Source organism: Gymnogyps californianus, chromosome Z (genome assembly GCF_018139145.2).
Source record: "Gymnogyps californianus isolate 813 chromosome Z, ASM1813914v2, whole genome shotgun sequence".
Lineage (NCBI taxonomy): Eukaryota > Metazoa > Chordata > Aves > Accipitriformes > Cathartidae > Gymnogyps > Gymnogyps californianus.
In genome coordinates, this window is record NC_059500.1 from 58,910,959 (window position 1) to 58,938,073 (window position 27,115).

At 38.7% G+C, this 27,115-nt stretch overlaps 2 protein-coding genes across 4 annotated transcripts in view; one reads left to right on the forward strand and one right to left on the reverse strand.

The window, feature by feature from the left end:
• Positions 1-13,743, reverse strand: part of AP3B1 (adaptor related protein complex 3 subunit beta 1) — a 165,735-nt gene extending 151,992 nt beyond the window's left edge. For all 3 annotated transcript variants that reach the window (XM_050913722.1, XM_050913721.1, XM_050913720.1), the window contains exon 1: positions 13,613-13,743. In XM_050913722.1, coding sequence (XP_050769679.1) covers positions 13,613-13,743 — 131 coding nt within the window. The remainder of the gene's footprint in view (positions 1-13,612) is intronic.
• The window catches only part of SCAMP1 (secretory carrier membrane protein 1), an 86,999-nt gene continuing 70,181 nt past the window's right edge, over positions 10,298-27,115 (forward strand). Inside the window, exon 1 of the mRNA XM_050913725.1 lies at positions 10,298-10,302. The gene's annotated coding sequence lies outside the window, so the exon portion shown is untranslated. The remainder of the gene's footprint in view (positions 10,303-27,115) is intronic.

Genomic DNA, 27,115 nt, shown 5'->3' on the forward strand with positions numbered 1-27,115 from the left:
AGCCTCAGATCTGTAGTACACGCCATAAAATTAAGATAGCCTGATGATTAGACACATATAGCGTCCAAGCACTTTTTACAGCTGAAATAAAATTCTCACACGAAAATATTAAGTCAATAAGGATGTTCTCTTGCAGATACAGCTTCTCATTAGCCATCACTAATAAGAAACCTCACCCTGCTTGGCTTTTTAGATGCAAAGAGATCAGTCTGACTGCATTTATAGACTCTGAAAGTTTACAAAAAAGACTCTTTGAGGAAATAGCCTTTTGTAATGCCTAGATTGCTTGAGTACTAAAAAATTTGAAGCGAACAATGGCTCAAGAAGAGCAACCTGCAATATTCCAAAGAACTCTGAAAACTTTCAAAGTTTATAAACCCTGTGAGCTTTCACACAGTGAAGGGCAACATAGAAATCCAGTGTGGTGGGTTGACCCTGGCTGGACACCAGGTGCCCACCAAGCCCCTCTATCACTCCCCTCCTCAGCAGGACAGGGGGCAGGGAGAAACTAAGATGGAAAAAACCTCGTGGGTCAAGATAAAGGCAGTTTAATAAAGCAACAGCAAAGGCCGTGCATGGAAGTAAAGGAAAACAAAAGATTTATTCTCTACTTCCTATCAGCAGGCGATGTCCAGCCACTTCCCAGGAAATAGGGCTTCAGTACCCATAGCAGTTGCTCCGGAACACAAACGTTGTAATAACGAATGCCCCCCCCCCCCCCTCCTTTCTCTTAGCTTTTATTGCTGAGCAGACTTCACATGGTATGGAATATCCCTTCGGTCAGTTTGGGTCAGCTGTCCTGGCTATGTCCCCTCCCAAGATCTTGCCCACCCCCAGCCTACTGGTGAGGGGGGAATGTTGGAGATACAGCCTTGATGCTGTGCGAGCACTGCTCAGCAGTAGCTAAAACACGGGTGTCTTATCAACACCTTTCTAGCTACCAATACAAAGCACAGCACTGTGAGGGCTGCTACAGGGAAAATTAACTCCATCTCAGCCAGACCCAATACATCCAGACAGGATTTCAAAAGTGTATGCAAAACCTATATATATTCTGATCTATCATTGCCCTCAGAATTTCAGACGGGGAGCAAAGAGGTTTAAGCCAAAGCCAGAATTAGTTACAATGAGACAAAACATTGTCATCCATTCCTTCATAAACTTTTAAATTGCATTCTTCCTACTTGCAAGGAATAGAGTCACTCTAATAGAGAAGGTTTTCCTCCTGTTTTCAGGCCCAGTACTGCATCTATTCTGTGCCCTTCCACGAGAAATTCACATTGCCCACACACTTTGGTATACATCTACAAAATTAAGAACCACAACCAGATGGGGAAAAAACCCAAACAACATTTTTTCCTAATCACCCAGAAGAAAAACATGCAAAATTCAGAATGCAGACACCTACATGCAACTTCCAATTGAAGTCTAACTGCTTTTTCAAAACCAAGTGTTTCATAAAATACTGGAGCAACCTAATACAGATGGCCTATTGTAAATATTGCCTTCACTTGACAGCTTAAATATTTAAGTATTATCTTTCAAACAAAAAAAGTGGAAGTATTCAATTTCCTCGCCTGCTTTGGCACCATTTTCCAAATATCACTGGGAACTCTTTATTTTGTCTGCATCACACTCAAAAGTTTTTACTGTTTTTAGTTACTCCTGAAAGTGTTCAGAGAACTATACAGTCAGTCTTCTATTGCTACGTTTATTCAGTAGTTTGCTTCAGTCCTTTAAATTATACTTCCCATTCAACTTTGTTCTGTAGTTTTGCATATTGTTGAGATCAGTTTAATATGTCTATAGTTGGCCGCCTTCTCCATGGCAAGTGGTAACATCCAGTGTGCCACCTTCTTGTAACATCACTCCAAGTTGACAGATCTATTAAAAATAACTAATGCTGCGATTTCACAGACCTTTTCCTATTGCCCTTCTCCCAGCTACCTGGGATAAAGGCACACCTCCCTCCGCATCAAGCTCTCTGGTTTTCCGATTTCACTTCAAGCATGCTTGTGTTCACCTCTATATCCTGACACTCCTTTTCGCCACTCCATATTTTTCCCTCAGCTCTATATCCTTATTTTTGATATCAGAAATCAAATATTTGTTGGTTTAGGTTTGTACCTAAAATACCTTTAATAATTTGCTTTTTTTACTTTAATCTCTCTGTGTAGTTCCATTTGCAATTAACTTTTTAGGAAGGCTAGCTTGATTTCACTTTTGGCAGCTCTCTCTATTCCCATTGTTCTTGGCCACAGAGATCGCTTATTTTGCTGACCATTCCTGTCCACCTATTCCTCACAGGATACCGAGTAAGTGTCGGTTCTTTTAGATTAGCTTGAAGCACCTTGCCTGAGACTTTGCTCCAGTTGGATACAGAGGTTTCAGAGACTTCTAATTCCTTCTGCTTAAGTCTTAATCCTTACCTTTTAAGCTTAGCTTGTGAAAGAAACTATACGACACAGTTATCAAAGCTACATAGCAGAAGACTGGACTTGATTTAGAAAGTTGTTTCTAGTCCTATGCTCCTGCTTCCAGTTTCCTACTGCTATTTCACGTAATTATGCACAAATTGAGATAGAGACATCAGTAAAGCTAAAGCACAGGATAATATTACTAAACTGTGATCACCTAGTTCTCATATAATTGGTAGGAAGATGCTTCAGTTCCTTGGCACAAACAACAAAGCAACTACTTTCAAAGAAAGTATCTGACTAAAGAATCAAAAAGTGTTGAATGACTAAGACGTTGTAGCAACAGCTTAAGTTTCAAGTCTGGGAATACATTTACCTAATAAAAAATTAACAAAAAAGTTAATATGAAAAAATAAGAATATGTCAACAAAATTTGCAAGTGAGAAAGTAGAAAATGTGGAAATAATAATTTGAACTTGAGGATCAAGTAGCAAAAATGGAGGAAGTCATGGCACAAGATTCAAGTACATGCTGAAGACCACCTCCCAGAAGCTGGGAATCACAAAAGCAGCCAGTAATCACAGGATGAGTCTAAGTTACCAGTGTAACAAATACAAAGAAAAAAGGCAAAAGGTGAATTTAAGACGTGAAGACAGAAGAAAGAAGTATTTAATGATGAAATGTACTTCTAACTGCATATAGAAAGTATTCCATCATACATTTCAAATTAAAACATTGTGAAATGTTAACAGGGAAGATAAAAACCAGACAAATTAAGACATGAAGACCTGCTTACAGCCAGCCTTGCTTTCCTAAGAGAAAAGCAGCAGGGGGAAAAAAAAAAGAAAAATAGAAAAAAAACACAAGCTCTTGATGAATCCATCTGAAAATTAATTGCTACATGAACTGATTTTTTTTTCAATCTTTTCTAACAAATTATAATCCAGGATTAGCAAGCATTAGATACTTACAGAGTAAAATATTGCTCCGTATATTCAAATGGATCATCAGCAGCAAACCTTTTTTCTTCTACAGTTAGATATGGTTTCAGTGTAACCTCGAAGTTTCGCCCTTTAAGAGCAGATTTAATAGTGCAAGACACCTCAATTATTTTACCCAGCATTGTAGAATTTTGTTCCATTCTTTTAAGTACAGTATTTAAAAAAAAAAAAATGACTGCACTCAACCAAGCTTGCCTGCCGAGACTGAGGTCTACTTAAAAAAAGAAAGTCTTATTAAGTAACAGGATACCCACTCCCTTGCTGTTTTAACTTCTAGAAACAAATATCCTACGCAGATTTCAAAGGTCATTTCCCTCCAAAAACAACTCTTATCAGCAGCCTCAATGAACAATGGGAAAGGCAAATGCATTTCAGTCTTTCATAAGATAGTTTATTGTATAGCACAAAAATATTTTCATCTTTGAGCATTAAGAAGATTTAAGGGAATTTCAATGCTGAAGTAAAATCCCACAAAACAGAAAGCATAAATGCAAACTTCACACTGCTGTTCATGTTTCTATACCTATTAATTATTCTGAAGTGACAGTTCTTCAGTACACAATGTTAGACAAATAATTTCTTTATCACTTATATCTACCTGCCAGGAGCTCAGGAAAATGCACGCAACCCTCCAGCTGCATCGATACCTTTGCCTCTCCTTGCTAAAACTTTTGAGAGCAATTCTAGCCTTACAAAGTTAGGTACGTATTACAGATGACTGACATGTAAACTTTATTACTTCAGCAGCAAAACCAGGTTTAAAGAAGCTTAATCTGATAGATTACAAATAATATGGAGCTATATAAAGCAGAACAGTAATGGTCCCAACAACAGTAGGTGCAAGAAAACCTTTGTAAATTGTCTCTGATCCCATCTTCCCTAACAGTAAGAAGAGGTGAATGACTTTGAGAGGGAAAAAGAAAAAACAAAGAGACTCCCACCTGTCTGCCCACCACCATATCTAAGAATGCATCACGATTTCCCGAGTTGTAGTCTAGTGTCTTAACCTCTATATAATACGGCTCCACTGTCCTAAAAAGTTGCCAGTTGAAAGCACTGGTATGGACTACAATTACAAATATTATACCCATATACAACATGATCAGGCTATGAAATACAATCTTTATAATTTGCATAGTGTCTACCAAAAAAGGCAATGAGCCAATTATTAATATATTAAGGAATCAGTACTCGGCTGCCTGTGTAATCTGTACCACCACAGGCTTGTATTCCTCAATATAAGAATTTGAAAGCTAAGGGAGCGTAAATTAGAAATGGAAATTCATCGCCTAACTTTCTCTCATAGCAAGCATCACACATGACAGATCTGCGATGACAGAACATGATGGACATCACAAAACACATCCAGAATAATACATTCTCTTTAAATCACTGATCGAATGTTAAGCAGAGGAAGATGATTTCTAACTTTCTTCTGTCTTTTCATATTTTATGATTGTAGCCTTTAAGAGAGAGATACCACTTTTGTCTTTCTACCTCAAAGCACTGCCTTCTTCATATGCCTTTGCACCATTTCTGGATACAATAGGGGTATGGATATGATAGGCCTACTGGTTAGGATTAATCTTACAGATGTTACTATAAGAAAGTAAACAAAACCCACCAGTTAGATTTTTCTAGTTCTCATTCTCTTTCATGCTCTAATCCCCTGCCATTAAAAAGAAAAAACAAACCTTACAAAAACCCCACCCCAATACCCCAAAATGAGAGAAAAAACCCACCACCCTAGAGCTTGACAGTCAAGAGAACATACTGCCAAAGTATTTTAACAGCCTGAAGTCTTATGCCAGAAAGGACCCTGACCATTACTCTCCATGCTGATTACGGCAAACAGCAACTAAAGAACAACTCCGAATATGTCATGCTTTTGTTAGCACACACTTGGTCACTAAAACTGGCATCTTGCTGAGATTAAGACTAGGATTTCAGATTCCGTTGAGCAACATTACCCACTTTTACAGAAAACAAGAGGGTAGGCATAACTGTACGTCTCTGAGGTTTAAACCAGCTATGTCAGTGATAAATCTGGGCCTCTCAGTTACTTTGTCTTCTCATAGGAACTATCACAAACCTTTAATTGCACTAAAATACTAATCTATAATCTGTGACGTATCATTTGCCACTGCACCTACATATTCTGAACAACTGTTGTTAAGAGAACACTTAGTCCACTCTGTAAGATACACATTTATTATATCTCCTATTCTTTTTAGCAACACCATAAAATGAAACCCATAAATTGTCAGCATTTGCTACAGTTCTAGTGTACCCAGTTACTGAAAGAAGTCACTCACTAATCATAAGGCTTTCTTTATAAGAAGTAGAAGTTCCTGAAGTATCAAAACTGAAGCCCAGCTTGCAATGCAACAATAATTCTTTAGCTACAAAATCTTTACTCCTGGAAGTTTATCAGCCTGCTGTTTTACAAAATAAGAATTTAGTTATGATTCCCCATGCCATCTGTATGCCCCAAAATATGGGAACAGTTTTAATCACCTCTAAGAAAGGGGAAGGAATTCTAAACAAATAAACGTGTGGTGAGACAGAAGCTCTTCATATACAAGGACAGCACTGTGTTACTGCAAGATAAGATACAGGAAATGGCAAGCAAATCCACCACAGGGGAGGAAGCAAGCTTCACCAGTTGATATTATAGAACCACGTGTTATAGAACAAGAACAAAAGTTACAAAAGTCCCATTCAACAGAGTTTTAGTAATACATTTCTTGTTTTAAGTTCTCCATCCACTGCATACTTTCAGTTACACAATATCAACTGCATTGTTCTTGCATTCAAAGTCTTCAGGGGACTTCAGTCTGGATGACATACTTTTAGCCACAGCATACTAAGATTTTTTTTTTTTTGCCTGCAGCACAGCAAAATGTTCCAATGTGAAGTTTGAAACTGTGAATGTTACCAGGTTTGAAGCAGAAAATCCACACTGACAGAGCAGCTTAACCTTTGGTCTTGGCACCTGAGTAGTAATGAAGTCCTATGGAAGGTCTCATGTCCCCCCACAAAATTAAAAAAAATTAAAATAATAATTTTTTAAAAAATCCTTTTGTGGTTTGGGGGTTTTTTTTTTAAATTTTACTGGCACTGCAAATTCCTTAAAATAAATTGGCTTATTCTAGCTCAGGCTATTGTGTAAACTCTAAACAAGTTTGAATTTAACACTTAAAGAGGAACTGTAAATTGATTTCAGAGCCATATAACATGGAAGCTAAAATGGCAGTGAATACATGCTGCAATTTGAGCTTGTTTTGCTGTTGATTTGGGGTCTTCCTCTAGCAGGAAATTAAGAAATCTAAGTTTCACTGTGTTTCATTCTATACCACGAACTGTTTGAATGACATCTTGTGGTGCTATTCAGTACTGCCGTCCTCTCCCATTATAACACTATTTATATTTATTGCTAATTCACAACACCAACATAGAATTCAACTATTATTTCAAGGCAGACTCAAATCATTTGGCTATGAGTGTAGCTGTACTGTGGTTTAAAGAGAAATTGAGATAAGAAATAATCTATTTCCTTTTCAGCCACCCCTAATTTTTCAATCTGAAAAACAAACATACTACCCAAAAAGCAACTTCATAGTTTTAAAGGATAGACAGCATAGATGTGAAGAAAACCAGGATAACTATAGCATCCTGTAAGGCTGAGAGCCACAGAGAAGAACAAGACCAGTTACAGTCTGACCAGCAACATAATTTAAGTCATTTACTGGTTGCTTTACCACTAGTTTCTCAAAGTACTTGCCATCTGGATGGTTTAGGTACAGTGTCATCCTTCTCAGCAAGGAAACATACAGAAAAGCGTAAACTTAAAACTGAATAAAGCATCTTCCCAGTCCCCTGTCGTGAAACTACAGTACCTGAACAATGCTTGACCAACTCAGTGCATGAGCATCTGTAAGTTGCTGCTACCACCAACATCAATGCAGATATGTAAACAACCTACATTTCAAAAGCTCTAACCAGATGGCAGCCAGTATGACAAAGCAGTTTGAAACCCTTTCTGGAGAGGACTGTGATTTAATCTAAGATTACCTGTTGTCAGTAGAGTAGTTATAGACACTACTTCACCCAGCTACAAGAAAGGTTGTCTGAAAGGATGACAAGTACCAATCTTGCAACCCCACTGCATATGACCTCTTCTGATAGTGCCCACACCTTCGATGCTGCAGGGGAGCTTCTGCAAGAGAAAAATCTTCCTTGGTGGGAGAGATCAGTTTCCTGAAGGCTGAAAAAGTGGCATCTGAGGTGGTGCTGCCACTGAAGTGGTTGTGTCAATTTACAGCCTGTCTTGAGGCCAGTGATCAGAACTGTCGGATATTTGCAGATCACTTTGCAGCATTTGATAGTTGTGAAGGGATTATAGGACAGTGAGAAGCAGTACTCCCAGCTTTCCTGAAAATGGTGGGAAGAGGCTTCTTTTAAAGATACCACCACAAAGGTGGTGCTGTCACTGCCAGGACCTACAACAGTGTTAGTGTATTTACATATATGTCCACAACGTTTCAGAAACACCGTTAAAAGAGCATTACAATGCTGTTCATCTTCTAGCAGGATGCCAAAAGCATTCTGGTTTTCTCAAAGAAAACTACTACGGGGTGGCACAGACAAGGACAGTCTTCAGAAAAGCAGAACTAAGAAAAATCTGGAATTTCTTGCAAGTGTCAGCCTTACGTTATAATAGTGTTACAGAAATGTATTTTTAATGCCATTCAGGATGCAGATCACAGCAATCGTCTAAGGCAAATATACGACAACACAATAAATACACAGAAACCACAGTGAAGACCTTAAACTATAAAACTTGCCTTTCTGAGGAAACAAGCCTCAGAAGAATTTTTATGACTACAGTAGAGAATCACAGCAAATAAACAGTTCATTGCTTGCATCCTCATATGTGCCAAGTGCATAGCATTAAGAATATATTCACTGTGTGTCACTTCCCATCAGATCTGACTGATTTCAGCTGGAGAAGTGCTCTGCAATAGTATGCCCATATTCATACACTGCATCTAGTTCCTATCCTGGTACTGACTACAGGGTTCAGATTTTATCTTGTAGAGTCATCAGTTCATCCAAACCATTCATCTTTGCTGGCTTGTACATCCTACCAAAACTGGCACATCACCATATTAGTGGGCATAGCGCCATTATAACAGATGGGGAAAGAAAGTAGTTGTGCCAATGAGCTAGCAGATACATCAAGTTTGAATATTAGGGCTGGAGTCTCCTCCAAGAATTTCACAAATGGCAGTCTATGTACTAGCTTTCCATGACTGGTTGAACAGGATATGCCAAGGCAAAACTAGATCAATTTAAGACTCCAAGAACATCTCTGGCAGCTGTTGAAAGCACGTTTTTAGCTCTGATGAATTTGGAAGTCTTCTGCACAGAGAATTAGGGAATGAGTATCTTAATGAAATCACCACCTTAGATCAGCTCTCTGCAAAACAGGCTTGCAAATCTCAGCAAAAAAAAAAAAAGGGGGGGGGGGGGTTGCAGCCCTGCTGAGTTTTCTGATGAATAGCTCAACAGAATGCTTAAGCCAGATCTGCAGGAAAAAAGTCTAATAAATTACAAAGGTATTTTGCTTGGCAGGAACACAGTTTAAAGATGCAAATCAGTAAAGTTGAAAATGCATGTTATAAATTTTGCCATCTGCTTCAATACTGTACTTATCAATTGATATCTACTAACGTTACTCATGTGGTTCACCTGTAAGTTTTTACATTTGGTTTAGATACAGCAATAGCTAGTTTTATTGCTGAAATTGTATCATTTCCAAGAATGAAACATTATTATATGTTAATATTACATGAAGGTAAATTTTGTTTAAAATGCAATTAATATAGATGAAAATCCTCTGTCCACCTGCAATTAACTGTAGGCAGTAATACTGCACCCTAATGTATGCAATTAGTATGGATTCTGTGTTACTGATTATCTCTCCAGGTATTCTTAAAAGTTGGAAGGTGGTTAGACTTTTCATCCCTCTACACAGAGCAACAGTACATAGTGTAGCTATAAAAATATCCTATTAACTTAGGTGATGTGCATCAAATGGTATCTCTCTACACTATACAGATGATTTTGACAGTCTTCCAATTAGGCAGTGCTTATTTCATGGATTCCATCAATCTAGACCATGGAGAAATAGCTTGAGGTCCACAGGCCAGATTCATCTTGTCCTTAAGGTTTACATGACCCCTTGGCTCTTACTAATTTTCTGCTGGAAACTCCTGTTATGGGCAAAGACTTGTCTGCAGACCATTTCCATTATTCTGGCGGCACACAACCTGACCCTTTTTCTTCTTTTTCAAACATGTGGGCATGTGAATGACATACATCTATAGCACCTGGAGTGACCTACATCTGGAACATAACCAGTTCGCAGCCAAGTGTCAGACTACCTACCTGGACACATGAATAAATTCCTAAAATGTAACTATACAAGTTGTATAAAGGAACAAAGAAATACCATATATGGCAGCTCATGTGACAAGCGTGGAAGAGGGAGAGGGGTAGGAGAGGAACAGGCATCTCCAGCCATGCAATAGGGCCCATTCCACACAAGAAGGTTTAGACTGACTCATCTCAGGTACATAAGATCTTTTAATTATTCAGCTATTGAGATATTTAACAGAACGAACACAAAGTTTCCACCCTCTGAACACAAGATCCACCTCTGACATATTTGAAGTGATGTAACTAACCAAAAGGCTTTTTAAAAGCAATACATACCAAATAGGCAAGTTATATTTGCCTCTTTAGTCAGGATTCAATACTCACAGAAAAAGCTAGCCCCAATCTCATATATTTGTCGTGAAATCTCTTATTCAAGAACAGTTTCAGTTTAGTCAAAAACAGTAAGAGAACAGTTTCTTACATACGTGTTACATTAAATAACAATTTATATAATACAGTTTAGAAAAACCTCCTCCTTTCCTCACTTCTTTTGTCCTGAACATTTACAGTCACTTGACAGAAGCAGACCAAAGTTGTATTTTTACAATCTCTGTTTCTCCTTTCACTGCATTGGATGCATACAATATATTAACTAATGAGAAACACAGTATTCGCACATGGTGCGTGCAATCTATTGCACCTTGTTTATATTAAGATAACTGTTTATTTCAATGATTATTTCATCTTTATTGATCTTCTAACAGTCAAACTTTCTACTTACTCAGGTTTAAGATGTTACCACAACAGAAGTTTTGAGGCACTGATATATTTTCAATACCGGTAGCATGTGTCTCAACCAAAGCACAACACTAACATGTCGAGAAAATACTATGTTCATTAACTGAATTGAAGATTCTATTTGTAACTGAAAGTTAATGAATAAATCATAGAATTGCTAAAGGTAGAAGAGGCAGCTTTAGCAGGAGAATAAGACACAGGGGCTTTTGACACCAAGGGATGATCAGAACTTTTAGGTAAGTACTTCAGCTGAGTATTCCTACTGAAATGCTAAAAACAAAACAGTTAGGACAAATAATTTATATTAGGTCAACTTTAGACTTCAGATTTAATTCTACTGATACTCATTTGTGCCTCTGTGTGCAACCTGTCATAGGCCATTCCATGTAACAAATGCTGCAAGACTGAAGACAGTCTATCCTAATAAACAATTTGTTTATTTCAGAAGCATTTTGGCTTACTTCCTCTTCACGACAAACAGAATACAGATAACAAAGAAAAGAGACTGGGATTTTTTAAAGAACTTGTTTACAGTAATATCTTGATATTTATACTTTAACCACATGATACTGTTTAGATTAACTGGCAACAGGCAAGCGCAGGCCTCTGGTCCAACAGTTACTGCAGCAACATTCTGGGCTCTATATTATATATCTGCCCCTCTGCTGAGGAGTACTTCTTGTATCATCAGTAGGTCTAAGGAAGAATCTCCCTTCCTCAGCAACAAAAAAAGTTTGCCAAGCACCGAAACACCACAATGATATGGGACATAAGCATATCTAAGATCATATTCAGCAGTGCTGAGTGACAATCAAGAGAGATCAGCAAACAAGCTCTGAAAAGCCGTAACAGTAATTTTATTTTCACCAGTGGAATACCACCCCACCGTCCCCACACTTTAATGTGCAAGATGCAGAGACACACCTTGCATTTCTCTGTACGCCCAGTAGGGAGGGATCAGGTCTGCCCAGTTTAAAGAACACAAAACCAAACCACCAAAAGATATGATGTCCTCCATTTGGGCTACAGCCCCTCTTCTAAGATTTCTATTTCAGCTCTAAGGAAAGGAAATTTTGTTTGCTTCTCAATAAGGATTTTTTGGGTTATTACCAGTGTGGACTATAAGACATACATGCTATATGCTTGATAAATGACTACTGCATTCTCCAAACAGACTGCAATGCAGTCTGCTTTTCTAACAATAACCCTCACTTGCAGTCCAGTGGCTTTTTCACACTGTACAAATTTAATAATCTTCCCTGCACAGTGTCTGCTCCTTAACTATCCAATCCATACTCAGAGCTTACCCACACAGGTCTGAATCATGGATAACTTCCTATTTCAACAAGAATTTGTTTGTCAGCTACAAAAGACCACAGAGGTCAATGACTGCTTTCCTCTCAAGCCCTTCCTTTAGAGGATGAATCTTCTCTCCCCTCCTGTAAGTGTAAGAGCAAGCCTGGAGGAGCAGTTAATTAATAAGGCATGCATACATATCACAAGCTATTCTGGTTCTTCCCTACTGAAAGACAATCACATACATACATGTGTACAAAACATCTCAGGACTCCAAAGCTATATTTCCCCCTGACCATTGGGCAGCCCCAGGTAGAATTAGTCACTTCAGCTTCTGCATCTGATAAAACAGAGCGCGCTATACTTCACCTGCAAAACAGTCTGAAGTCTAGGATTAAATGAGTTATGTAGAGAATTATGGCCACGACCAATGATCAGGGTACCCCCCTCTGTGGAAAAGAAACAGCAAAACAATGGTTAAGAAATAAAGTGCAAAGTTGTTTCTGTGGAAGGGGAGAGGAAAAGAAGGGTGCAAACAACATAAATCAGCTACAACACACAAATCAGCAGATGTGCATCCATGCTAGAGCAGTGAAAATTTTAACTTCAACAGAATGAAAAAGCAAAGTATTTAGTGGAATAGCAGGGGAAGAGAAATGTGACTTGTCTGGCAAACTGAGGAGGCCTATCAGCTGCTGTCTCACAGAGCGAAGCATCAGAGTGACAGCAGCTTCACGTTGTTGTGATTTACTTTGGTGTGGCACAAAAATAAACACATCAGTCGAGGTTTCTAGAGCATGGATGTTCTCTTTGTGCAGAGCAATCAAACTGAAGAAATAGTGATTGATTTTCTAATGTACATGAGACCTTAGTTTATGGTGCTTTTTACTGGTTGCTCTCGGAATAGATTTCCAATTTGCTGTAGGATACAAGTCCAGCATAGCAAACCTCTTGATCCTTCCATTTAGACACATTTTTTTCCTCTCCAATTCACTTTTCCTTTAAGGAGCTGAAGGCTTTCTGTGCCAGTGCACTTTGGCTGGTTTTTTTTCCTCCTCCATTTCCTCATTTTGACTTTTGACCAAGACACAACACTGTTAACACCCACTTCAAGCTGGCCACCTCACCACGATCAACTACATTTCCAACTACAACTCCCACAAATACTTCTCAGCACTTTTTTTTTTTTAGATGCACTTGAAGACAAAATTAAACTAATGCCAGTGTGGTTAGTTATCAAAACACAGGAAAAGTGATAAGCAGTTTTTCTAACAAACGAACAAAAAAACTTTGCAGATTACCCATTCTTCTATGAATACCTTAAAGGTAAGCAAGCGAACTTTTCCACGGAGTCACGAGGGGGTAAAAGCGGGCAACCGAGGCACCGCTTCCCCGCCACGGGCCCCTAGAGCTTCCCCTACCCGCGAGAAGCCCTGAGGCCGCACTCCTACCCCGCCGCCCGGCCCCCGCGCCGGAGGGCACGGTCCCGTCATCCCAGCACCGCCCTAACGCCCACAGAACCGGTCACCACTCACTTGCCCAACAACCCCGAGCGGGGCCCGCCCGGACCCCGAGGGACGGACCCCGAGGGACGGACCTCGGCCCACCCCTCCCCGGCCCGGCCCGGCCCGGCCCGGCCCGGCCCGCCCCCCTTACTTCTTGGTGTCGCTGCTGAAGAGCCCGAAGGCCGCGGGAGCCGAAGGGGTCGTGGTGGGCACCACCTCCTGGGCCAGCTCGGGCGCCGCCTCTCCCCCCTGCTCGCTGTAGCTGAGCCCGTTGCCGGACATACCGCCGCTGCTCCCCGCCCGCTCCGCCAAACTTACCGGCGCGGCACACCCGAGCCCTCCCCCCGGAAGCGGCGAGCACGCGCCAGCACGGCGGGGCGGGCAGGTCACGTGGCGGGAGGCGGGGCCAGCCGGCCAGGGCGGAACTCGCCCTACCCCGACGTGCTGCCGTTGCTACGGCAACGCAGCCCGGCAGTGACGCGAGCGGGGTGCGAGGAGCCCGCAGGGCCCGGCCGTTGCCGCTGGCTTCCCGGCCCCTGGCGGGGCCCGGGACGGTGTCGCGGTGCAGCGGGCGCTGCCGCCCGGCCCCGGGGCGAGCGGAGCCGCGGCAGCCGCAGCAGGCAGGCAGTTGCCTCCCCGCCGCGGGGGGCCGCCTCGGGACTGCTGCTATTTCCAGCCTCGCCTCTTACCGGCCCCGTTCTCCCTCTCCTCCCATCCCGCGGCCCCGCAGGCCCCGAGATCGAGCGAGCGGGCCCCGCGGAGCCCACCCTCGCTCGGCGTCCCTCCGGGGCAGCTCCGGGAGAAGCTGTGCGGCTCCGTACCCCCTGTTAGCACCCGGCTGCAGCGGCCAGGCTGCGACAGGACCTCCGGGGCCTGGCTTGCCCTAAGGGAGAGATAGTCGGGCTGCTTGGGAGGCAAGCTTTGCTTCCAGCCCTCCGCTGTGCCTTGGGCACAGCTGTTTAAAATACAAAGTATGGCCTACAGCATCAGCTCGTTTGTTGCTTCTAGTAATCCGTATTACAAATTTACTTGTTTCCCAGTAAACGTCGGTACCTCATGCTGACCTCCACACTCACTATTACGGTAGTAGTTGGGTAGCCTAGAGTAACAGCAGTGGTTTACATATGGGAGGCCATAAAAAGTAATAGGATAATTAGAAGTTGTCTGAGGAAAGTTTCTCCTAATTTCTTTTTACAACCTTATTTTCCTATGTGCATCTTTCCCCACCCCCATCCCCAGTGTCTGAGGAATAATCTGTGTTCATCAAAATGCCCTTCTATCCATCTCCTGACATAACTTACATTAGCAGAGTCCAACCTTTTCATCCTGAGAACTGAACTCATTTCCAAAAGGTTACAGTTCACAATCAATACTTCTTATCTTGCAAAGAAAAAAAAAGCGGAATAATGGATTGTCATAATATTTTTCTGAAGCAGCTTTTTGACTTGCTTGTCTTTCAGCAAATTGTACATTTCTGATTGAAACTGAGTCATTACCAAGTAAATAAACTTGACAAAAGGAGTTACCAATCCAGGATTTATTAAGAGTGCGAGGCTGCTATAAGGGCAGTTGTCCTCTATAGTTGCCTTCTATGGATGCCAACATTTCAGTTTTGTTTCATGATCTCTCACAGCTTTTTTCTTTGTAGCACTGTCTCTTGAAAGTCATGGCTTAGATCATAAAAGTCCCAGTGTGAATATGCTTGACCATTGCCATTTTATCTGTTGGTTCTTTAGACTTCCATTTTTGTCCTGCCCTTTGCATTGTTTCCAGTAACAGCCATCATAGTTTTCTTTCCCTGTAGATGGAAATATCTTGTTATAACTACCATAAAAGGTCATAGTAACTGTTGATACTCTTCCAATAACGTGACTTGAGGCAGACACCTCTCAATCATACCAAGTCAGACGGCATCCTACATCCTGAGTTTTAAAGGATCAAAAACCAGAGTAGACTGCTGGAGAATTGGGTCCGAACCAGACAAAAATGGACACTTACTTCTCTCCTAAAAGTTTAAGATGTTGCGCTGATCTACAGAGAGAACTGAGAATCCGTATTAGCAGTCCTTAGAAATTGTCTCTCTCTGTTTTTCAAACTATGCATTAATTTCAAAATGTAACGGTGAGAGCACTTGAACTTTGGTCCCAAACATGGTTATGCTTACATGAAGGGGCCATCTTTTATTTGTGTATAAGGCACATATAGTGTAGGAAGGGGTAACCTATACTAGGCAAAGTCCACAGTTTGTCAGGTAGATCTATTCTAGTTTCTTTTAAGACTGCCTGCCTGTTCTCTGAAGCCAGAGGTTTAAACTGCTCGCTTCTTTGTATAGATCTATAAAATATTTATTGTTAGCAATAAGAAACATCTTAAGTACAACAAACTAACTCTTTTATTATTACATATACCACTTAAAAAGTAATCTTAGAGGATGGACTAACAGAAAAAGAGAACAGTAGACTTGCAGAGTATTTAGGAGAAATTTGTGGGAGTACAAACATGGGGAAAAGCAGACGAATGGGCTATTGAGGTCGATGATCATGGGACTGTGTTATGAGAAGAGGAGCAGATAATAACAGTGAAGCAGAGCTTGGAAGGGCCTTGAAACTGAGAACAGAAAGCAAATATTATGTGAAGATTTATTAAGTATCATTAAAGAGTCCTATCACGAAGGCTAGCTATAAGCTCTTGCTATCAGTTCTTGCTATCTAGTTTTAGCCTGAAATATGCCACAACTGTTCAATGAATAGCCTTTTCCTGGCTGTATTAACTCTTCAAAATCACCATGCAGTGATAATATATTTGCACATTGAATTTACACCTGTACAAAATTATGTCAAAATTACTGAATTATGAAACACAAAATACTACCAAATCTAAATTCTCCACTTACATTCATTGATTACAGTATTCTATATTTCAAGTTTTTGTGCAGCATAAGAAAAGTAACTGACAAGGCTTAAAACAGGGAACATAGAAGGCTTTTGCTTCTCAGTTTTCCACTCACCATGTTTCTTTCTGAAACCATTTCACCTCCATGATTCACACCATCTTCACAACTGCTATTTCTATAGTATCTGGTAAATTGCATAGTTTCTTACTCTTCCATTCATAGATGTAAACAACTATATAATCTGTGATGTATGGACATAGCTTTTAAAAATTAATGACACTGAGCAATAACTTCCAAGGCTCTATGGAAGGGAAAATGTATTTATATGGATAAATACATATGCATTTTCATCAAAACTCATATATTGTATATAGATATGCATTTAAGGGGAAAAAAGATTCACGTTACTCAACAAACTGTAATTTTGTAATTCAAACAAACATTAACTTTGCTCAGCTTTCTGAAGCATTTACAGAAGATATTTTGCAATGTTTTTCACAAAGTTATGTCCATTTTGCGGTTTTTTAAAAGCTGAGCTGGGCTGCCGTATGCTTATTTGGTGCCCTCTTGTGGCTCAGATTATTAATATGCAATTTGTCATGAAAGAGACATGCATTGGTAAGGAAACTCATTTTTAATGGAATTCAAGCTCTGTATAACAGCAATGTCACGATATTAAATGCTTTGCTCATATTTTCTATATTGCTGATAGTTTCTGATATACCTAAAATGTCTCGTATTGCAGATCCTACACAAACGTGTATGAGTTTTGACTTAAAATTTTTTTAGTAAATGGCATTGATGAAGGATAAGTAATGATACAATACAAACTTCTGAATATTAAGATTTTTCATTCAGTAATGATTTAGAAATCTGATGTATAATCAGTTACTTTAAAATTAAGCACTGAGAACTCATTCCCTAACCTGGAATAATGGGTTTTCAGTCTGAGGCATGAACTCAGCTGCTAGTATTCCTGAGTAGTTCAGGAAAACTCTTATGCAAATCAGAAAACTAATGGGTCTGAAAAAAACTTTGATCTGCCTCGTTCCAGTTGAATCTAGATTTGGGAGTGTAATAACAACAAACCAGTGTTCTTTCAAAAGTACCTGTTCTCCATTCCTTCTTAGCAGAACCGGCTACCATATTATCCACAGGAGCTGCTCACATATGTGCTGTTGAAACCAGGAGACTCCAAATGCTCTTTGTTCCTGCAGCTCTTCTATAAACTCTAAAATTACACAATATGTGTCTTCTGGGTTCACCAATTAATATTCCTTCGAACAGTTATGAAGATTTTGGTTAAATGATGAATAGGAAAAGTAGAAAGCAAAAAGCAAAAACACACAACACAAAAGAGAAAATGTTTGAAAAATAAAACAATTCTTCAATTATATGAGTTCTTTGTAATTTCTTCAAGCATAAACATGCAAAATAGGTATTACTAGAATTAGAATTACAACTTTCATGTATATATAAAATTAGATTTTACTTTTAGATAGAGAATATCTTGGAATTAAAAAGATTAAGATTATATTCAAAACTATTACAGAAATACAAAAATCTCCAAATATAAATAAAACCAATGGAATAAGTACTCTTACACTCTTGTACTGATATCATACCTTGTGTGTTTAATGATAGTTAAAATCCATGTAAGATCCAAGGTGAATTAGTCTTCAAAACTTCCACTATAATTGAAAAGATTATTTGTTAATTCTTCATTATTTAATCTTTCCAGATATTTAAATATCATACCATCAAATACCATATCAAAGTAGGAAACCTAAATTAACTTGCAACAAATTCCCAGTCATACATAATGCTCATAGAACTCAAGTAATGAGTTTAAAATGTTCAAAACAATGTTCAAATATTTACTGCACTGTATCCCAATTTTAAAAAATACATACTCCTATAGAACAAGAAAATTTCTTGTATCTCAGAAGATTTATCTTAACTAGGAGAAGAAATTCAGGCTGTGGTGGGTTCTCTCAAATACCCAGCTAGCCACAACTACCTTTCTGATGCAGTCACAAGTTACAGATTTGTTGTTGATCTACCTTGTTCACGTCAATTCTAGGTTTCCTCCTAGATCTGTTGGCATACCAACTATAGGCATGGGTTTGACAATTTATTTCTGCTTTTCTTAATCTAGACAAGCATAGGGTGTAGCTAAGTTAGAACAAAATATTTAACTGTTTTAAGTAATGCAGCTTAAATAACTTTTTAAAACCTTGTGCCTATATAAACAATTTATACTGTAACATATCTGGTTGGATAAGGTTACTGGGTTGAGGTCAGCTCCAGACTTCTTCAGGGATTTGCCTTAATTGACAGACTAAACCAGAGGTTCTTCTGCCTTTATTAGTATTTCACAGTTTGCTAGTTAATGTTTGTAAGATAGCACATTTATTTAAAGATTTTTTTAAGCTAGTTTGGATTAAAGGCTTTAAGAAGGAGGTACATGTACACGGTTCATGTGTTTATTATAACATCTCTTCTTCTTTATTGTGCTGTCTCCTAGCCATTATCCAGAAACTCCGCTGAGTTAGGCTGCCTTTGAAATACATGCCTTGACAGCTGGAAATAGTCCAGCTGTCTTACTGGGTCCTGAGTTTTAAAAGAAAATCAAGCTGCACTTACTAAGGACTTCAGCCTTCACGTTCCTTGTCTACCAGCACATCCTCCATGTTCCACCTTCAAACTGTACTAGAACAGATAATACACATCTGTGTTTGTGTTTGCTTTCTACTGGAACTGCAGGTGAGTTGTTTGGCAGAAATAAAGGGATGAATATCCATAGAAAGAATGGCAGGATGATTAGATCTTCTCGGAGTGTGTCTGTATCTTCCAGTCAGTGTACAGAAATATACATCTGTCCTAAAGAACCTCTATTCAGTTCTTGAGCTTTGAATTCAGTTTACTGCTGAGTAAACAGCAATTATAATACATACAACAATAAACAGAGAAATTAGGCAACTTTGAGCAACTGGTCCATAAGCAGGGAGAAGGCTAGATGTAAGCACATTGTGACTTCCTTGGCATGGGGTCAACCATGCATCAGTCCTGATATAGATTACAGCGGTATGGGAAGAGGTTTTACTGATGTTGAATGAATATAGCATCCAAATACTTTCCACTGTAGCTGGAGCACCATGTCCTTCAAACATACCACCTTCTTACTTCTGCAGCATTCAACATGTATCCTGTCCCATGGTGTGAGACAAGAGTGTATGACAAAAAAGTCCCTGTCCAAGGGGATTTAACTTCTTTTCTAGCATTTTTGTGCAATTTGAGGACACAAACTAATCAGATTGTAATAGAAGCAGACCTATAATGTAAAAATAAAATATGAAGTGGAGCCTGGAATTAAATAATAGAGAAAAGGAGAAAGTTCTTTTTAGAAATGAGAATGAGCAAAAATGAGAAATGAAGGCTCAGAAAAACAAAATGGCTCTTTCACGTGGTAGTGATCACAGAAGATAAAATTCTTCACCAGAACATAATAGGATTTGGGAGAGAAACATAGGACAGTCTTTTACTGGAGGAGTAACAAAGTGAGAAAACAAAGGCATGATGCCAAGAAATGGTTACTCCTCACATTTTCCTAAGGGTGAAACACTTACATTACTTATTCTACAGGATTTTTTTTAATGTATGATAATTTATAAATGGTTTCTGGAAAGAACATAATGAACTGGCTGAGAATCAGGTCTGCAAGCAATTGCTACACTCAAGTGCACTTGTATATGAAAGGGGTGAAAAGGCCAATAAATTATTTTCCTGGCAGATCAAGAATGAGGAAGTTGAAAGATTTATCTTGGAAATAACACTGGATACACAGAAGATAATTTCAGACAATGAAAAAAAAAAACCAGCCTTTTTTTGTCAGACACGACCCTTGCAGTCACGTCTGAATAGTGACCATTTCTAACCTGGAACTCCAAAGGCCGTGGAAACGTGTGTTCTTGTTGAACAACATCTCTGGCTTGTCTTGGAATGAGATAAGGGTTTCTCAGCACCCTACAACTGTGATTCTAAAGCTAGCTCACTTATTTAGTTAATTAAATCTGAAGTTTTTTTCCTATAATTAACTGTTATCTCTCAGACAAGATCTATGTCCTGTTTTTTAAAAAAAATGTAGGGAATCCAAAGTAAAGATAATTTATGTGAAAATTCCCCTTTTAAAATAAAACTATTTTAATAAATATTATAAATATAAAATTATAATTAAATTTATAATTATATTTCTTTTTAATTACATTATTTAATTTAATATTAAAATGTAATGGTATTAGTATAATTATACTAAATTTAAAATTATGAATTTATAAATTAAAAAATTTAAAAATAATTTTACATGAAAATTTTTGTGAAAATATCAGACTGTGTCTCTGATATTTATTCTTTTTACTGATTAGGCACCTTATTCCACTTATTCAGTGCTACTGAATCACTGTAAAATATGTCATTTTTTCATACTTCTAAGAAGGAACTTCCTTAAAAGTTATGTGAAGAAAAGTAGATTTCTCTCATATTTTAAAGACTAAAATAAAGGAAATATAGTCCATATTTATAAACTCTTATTGTTAACGCTATTTTGCCTGTGAATTCACAACCCTTTTTTATAATATAGTCTGCATTTGAATACAGAATATTTGTAATCAGTCCTGGTCAGTACATCTCATGATGTACTTAACAAAACTTGAAATGATACAGAGAAATCGAGATAAAGATTGACTTGCATATGAGAAAAAAAACTAAACAGACTTCAGCTCTGCAGCCTAGAAAAGAGGCATTTGCTAGAGATCTATCTGTTTTATGATAGAGATCTATAAAGTCATGAATCACACAGAGAACATGACTCATTTTCTCATCTGCTAGGAGGCATCAAATGAAACTGGTGGATTGTAGGTCCAAAATAAAGGGATTTTTTTTCCTACAACACAAATTAACTGTGGGGTTTAATAGTTGCCATGGGATATTGTTGATGGCAAGTTTTCATGAGTTCAAAGAACAAGAAGACAAATTCATGGAAGAAAAGGTTATTAAATACAAAGATAACATCTCTGGCTCAGGAAGTTCCTGAACCATAAGTTTATTACAGAGAAGCACCATTACATACTCTCCTTGTTCTGATACTCTCCCATAAGAATCTGGTACTAGTCATACTTAAATATAAGCACCTGGGGCTAGATGGACTTTTGCAGGTGCAACTGTTCTTATGCGATGTATTTCAGTTCATTATTCCTATTGCAGCTACGTAAATGTGTGGATATCCCGCTGTCTCATAACACAGTTCAGCAGCTGAAAAATGAGAAACTGCAAGTGATAAACCAAGTTTGTATAAACCATTCAGAAGTGCTCTGTGGAGCACCAACAGCCCATACACTGTAACTAGGAATTTCAATGCAATATGAAAGAAATAATAAGAATAATGAAAGAAATTAGCACATATATTATCTAATTGCATGGTTCAACTTCTACCAAAGACTTGTAGTCCAGTAGAATGGGAATTAAAGTCATGCTACCTTTCTGTTTCTGTTTCCTCTTCCAAGAAATGGGAACACACCAGACCAGCCCATCTCTAGTTGAAGAATGACACACGTGAGGCAAGTCAGGCTACATGTCCCATTCTGATCACAAAAGCTGAAACTTTAGTGAGGCTTCCTGTTTATCTGAGAGAAAAACAGAAACATCCTTTGTTTTCAGTCTTATTTATCCCCTCAGGTCTCGTTTGACATTTCTGCCTTTGAAGTTGTGAAAAAAAATCTGTGTTCACTCCTGCCAAACCACTGTGATCAGTCTTTAAAAATGATAAATGTTTATAGGGCTATTACGGGTATCTTTAAAATGTACTTGAGATGTTATATCTAGGATGACCCATCTGTTCTGCTCTCAGGGACACCAAGTCCCAGCTTGCTGGTTGTGTAGTCCTTCAATTGTAATGCTTTGGTGCTGCACAGTTATTAGATCCAGTGCTCCACAAACTAGTTCACTCCTTCTAACCACTTCAGTCAAAACAGCCAATATGACTTACACAGAAATTCTTTTTTATCTGTAGCAGTAATCTATGATCCAGGCTTTTGCTTCTAAATTCCAAGCTACTATAGTAATTCGTTTTCCTCTGAAAGAAATATGAAATAAGATGATGATGATGTAGAGGCAAAATCCTATTTTGCCATCTATACCTCTTTGTTCCATAACTGAACTCAAAAGAGAAAAGCTTTCTTACAAAAGTTCATTGGAAATGAAATAGTATCTTTGGAGAGAGGAGTATTACTTAAACATCAGACAAGCACCTAGCAACTAAGAAGAGCAGAGGTCCTAGACATAATGTACTTCCTTTCAAACCTTGATAGTGTTTAAAGATTTGCCAATATGTCATGCAAACCTTCTGACACCATTCTCATCAGAAAGTTCTGCTTCTGTGGCCTTTGATGTCTGTATTTCTTCCTTCTTTTTATCATTAGTGACTGAGTCATGAAATGCTAGTGAAAGAAGACAGCTGCGTTTCCATTACCCCCTTTTACTGGTTGTTCATCAGGGAAAGATAGTTGCTTGTTACTGATCTGAGTTGCTACCCGATAACAAAGGGGTTTCATGCTTATTTTATTAGAAGAAGAAATTGATGGGATAAGCAAAGTAAAAGTAATGGCCAGTGTTCTACAAAAGGAGCAGCTCTACAGGGACTCAAAAGGAGTGTCAACTATTCTGAAACTGCAAAACTGAGCATGCAGCATAGATGAACCTGGCACACTAGTCCGGATAGTGGGAGTATGGGAGTGGGATGAGGAATGCAGTTGGGACAACAGGGAATACCACACCTACGCAATGGCCGGGGTGGTCTGCATCTGGTTCTCCTCAGCAGAGCTTTGTGTACTGGGCTTTGCTTCTGGGGCAGAAGATAACACTGAGCATTGGAGAGCACTACCCCACCCATGCACATGTTCACTTAGATGCGGGGTTGGGGGAACTGGGGAAGATGAAAGGACCCGAGATTTCACCCTTGATACCAAACAGCCTTCATTCTGCTCTGAGAAAAGCATTTCTTTGATGCAGCTTTGTATACAATGTCCTATTCCCTGAAAACAGAGAGACAAAGACCAAATAGTAGTTTCCTTCTGCACAGTTTCCAAGCCACTTTTTCAGCAAATCTGGGGCCCTAGAAGTCCTCTTTCTATATTCACTCAGGCTCCCATTCACACCTGCTTCTTCTGATGGCTGACAGCTTTCTGCCTCTTATCTGCATTTTACCCATCTAGTTGCTGAAGTGCTTGATTTTCAAAAAAGATGAGGACTTACATCTTTTTCAGCAAAAATTAATTTAAGCAGACTTAGTACCTTTAAAAGCAGGTTACTTTTACCCAAGCCCTTGCTAATGAATTAAAGTGTCTAAATTCAGGCACTCTCATTTTTAGGGGTAGGCAGTTACAAACACCGGAACAGTGCACACCAGCAAAACACTTGGAGATGAACTTTCAGGCTTCCTGAAACAGCAACAGGTTTAAGCTTTAAGCTGAACTAAATAGTTGGGCTGCCTAAGGACATCCCTTCTCCCATACTTCGGACTTCCATCAATACTGCTCTTAATTTCTTTCTGTACATTGTTTGCTCTTTTTTAGTCTCTCTGAGTGGCACTCAACTTTTGAAATTTTTGAAGTAAACTTAGCTTTGGCATCTAATTTAACTTCTAATTTGGCATCTAATTTAACTTCGTTGCACTAGAAATCAGTGCTTTTGAAACTTCTTTTACATGAACTCATTTCCTGGCCTGGCCTCGTCCCCTGGGAGGCCCCAGCCCTCGCTGCGCCCTGATTTGTAAATCCATAGACAGAAAAGGACTGTCCATAGATCCACATTTTCTTTACAGTATAAAGAGCCACATTATTAGTATGAATCAGTGTTGAAGGGAAATAATATATATTCAGTTTTATTCTATATTGGTTAATAAAAATTAGCATTGTCATGGCAGTTCCAACTTTGGGCACAAGAGGTAGATGTTTTCACATGAAACTTCCAGCAAATACTCATTACTGAACAACTCCCTGTTACACTCCAAGGTAAGTGATGATCAGGAATTGTTCGTTTCCTCTTCTGTGTCTTATGTAGGAATACATTTACAAAAAGTGACGTTAATTGTGAAGATGTAATGTGGAGAACGGGGGTAGCTATGAATTGACTTATAACGGACTACCGTGGGTTATTTATATTTGCCCAGGGGATCTTAGGACTTCAGAGGAGATGCAGTATCTTGTTAATATTTAGTTCTCCGGACAAAATATTATTATATGCACTTACATGCACTTATGAGACCAGAGTACACACAGTGAAGCTGATTTTGTGGGAGATGGAGAGTACATGTCACTGGCATTCACCTGCCCTGCACTGAATCTAATAATTTTCTACATGGGTTGGGACTGCTTTGTGAGTTATTTCTTGCTCTCTGCAAGCTAAGCAATTAATGATTAAAAGCCAAGAGTAGCTGTACCCTCAGACACTAATGTTTACATTATGTCGTTGATTTTTTTTTTTTAAATAAGAAGTCATAGGGAAGAAATACTTGAGTCTATTAAAATATTTGAATTTTTAATATTGTGAGAATTTTTCCATTCCTAAATATGATGGAGAAAAAGCGACACATTACCTGTATTTATTTTCCATAAGGACACATGTACACATTCCCTGGTTAACTGCTACCTAGCAGAAGGACTATCAATGACGATTTTTTTAAAGGGGACTATGAAAGATTTTTATATTAATGCAAACATGAGCATTGCTTTACATATGGACCTAAGTCAGATAATTATGTTTAAAATATTATCTGTATTTTAATCTTCCAATATTTACCAAAACATGATTTTTGATTTTTTAAAAGGCAGCAGTGTAGGCTTTAAACATGCTTTTTCACAGACCTGTGTGTTACACAGACTCACAGTATCCAATGTAAAAACTAATCTTTTCCATTCTACATCTCTTTTTATCATCTGAGATGACCCATATAGTGAGGTCTGGCTTTGTGTGTATGTTCATTAGTAGACTCATTAACTTTAATGTAGTTATTTATGTGAGTGACAATTGCTTGCACGAATAAAAGTTTCAGAAGGGGAACTTACTTTATCATATATTGTAGCCTGGAAAGCTTTTGCAGAAACTGCAGTCAATGACAGACTTCAGTTTTTTTCAAATCACCATTTCTACATGTTATCTAAAGGTTATATTTGTGTTGTCAGTAAGAAAATTATTGTATGGAGAATAACATCTACTGCAAAGGAGTCTGAAATTTTAAGTAATTACTTGCCATTAATTTTCTGACATCCCATGGATAAGTTCCTTTGTTCTGTTTCATTTATGTGGTGAACCTAACTTTTCTGTGACAGAGCCTTCCAATATTTAGAGCACCAGCTTATGCAGTTATTTTGTGATAAACTATGTTCACTGTGAAAATTGACCAATGAACATTCCTGTGTCCACTATATTCACTTTCTTCAGATGTCTTCATACTGAATTGTATCAGTTCAATTTTGCTCACAGGTTTGATGCTGTAAGTACATAATCCCTGCCACAGCAGACAATCTGTAATTGCAGTCTCACACACTGCAAACAAAATAAAATTAGCCTTTTGTTGGTCCTTGTACCAGTCATTGGCTTGTCAGCCATTCACTGTATTCCAACAGATGTTCAGGGTGTTATAGTTGAAAGTGAAGAAGAATTGATTTGAAGTAGTGTATTTGACAATACTCTCCGATATCTCTGAGATTTTATCCTACTATTTCACATCAGTAAGAGCATGAAGACAGTATGTAATAAAAGTGCAAATTCTGCATGAGGAAGATAGCATTAGTTCAGGTTTCTTTACTTGAGAATTTTCACTACATACATTATAACACTAGGTATTTAGGTTATGTTAATTTAATAACTTTGTCATGGTTTAACCCCAGCCAGCAACTAAGCACCACGCAGCCGCTTCCCCCTTCCCCTCCCAGTGGGGTGAGGAGGAGGAAAGGAAAAAAAAAAAAGTAAAACTAGTAGGTTGAGATAAGAACAGTTTAATAACTAAAGTAAAATATAATACTAACAATAGTAATAATGAAATATAATAATAATAATAGTAATGAAAAGGAATATAACAAAAAAGGGGGTGGGTGGGTAGAAAAAAACAGTGATACACAATGCAATTGCTCACCACCCGCTGACTGATGCCCAGTTAGTTCCCAAGCCGCAATCCACACCTTCCTGGCCAACTCCCCCCAGTTTATATACTGGAAATTTGGGGATCAAACCTGCGACCTTTTTGCATTATTAGCACCACGCTCTAATCAACTGAGCTAACCACTGGGCATGATGTTCCATGGTATGGAATACCCCTTTGGCTAGTTGAGGTCAGCTGCCCCGGCTCTGCTCCCTCCCAGCTTCTTGCACACCTGCTTGCCGGCAGAGCATGGGGAACTGAAAAGTCCTTGCTTAACATAAGTGCTACTTAGCAACAACTAAAACATCAGCGTGTTATCAACATTATTCTCACACTAAATCCAAAACAGAGCACTGTACCAGCTACTAAGAAGAGAGTTAACTCTGTCCCAGCTGAAACCAGGACAAACTTTCTTCACACACGTATAGCATTTTCCATGTAAAAGAATCACATTTTCTCATAAATATTAAATCAGTTGTGGAACAATAACTGAAGAAAACCCCAGCTAATGCAGTTTTGTACTTCCAAATGCACTTCTTTCTTACGAAACCCTTAAGATGAACAAT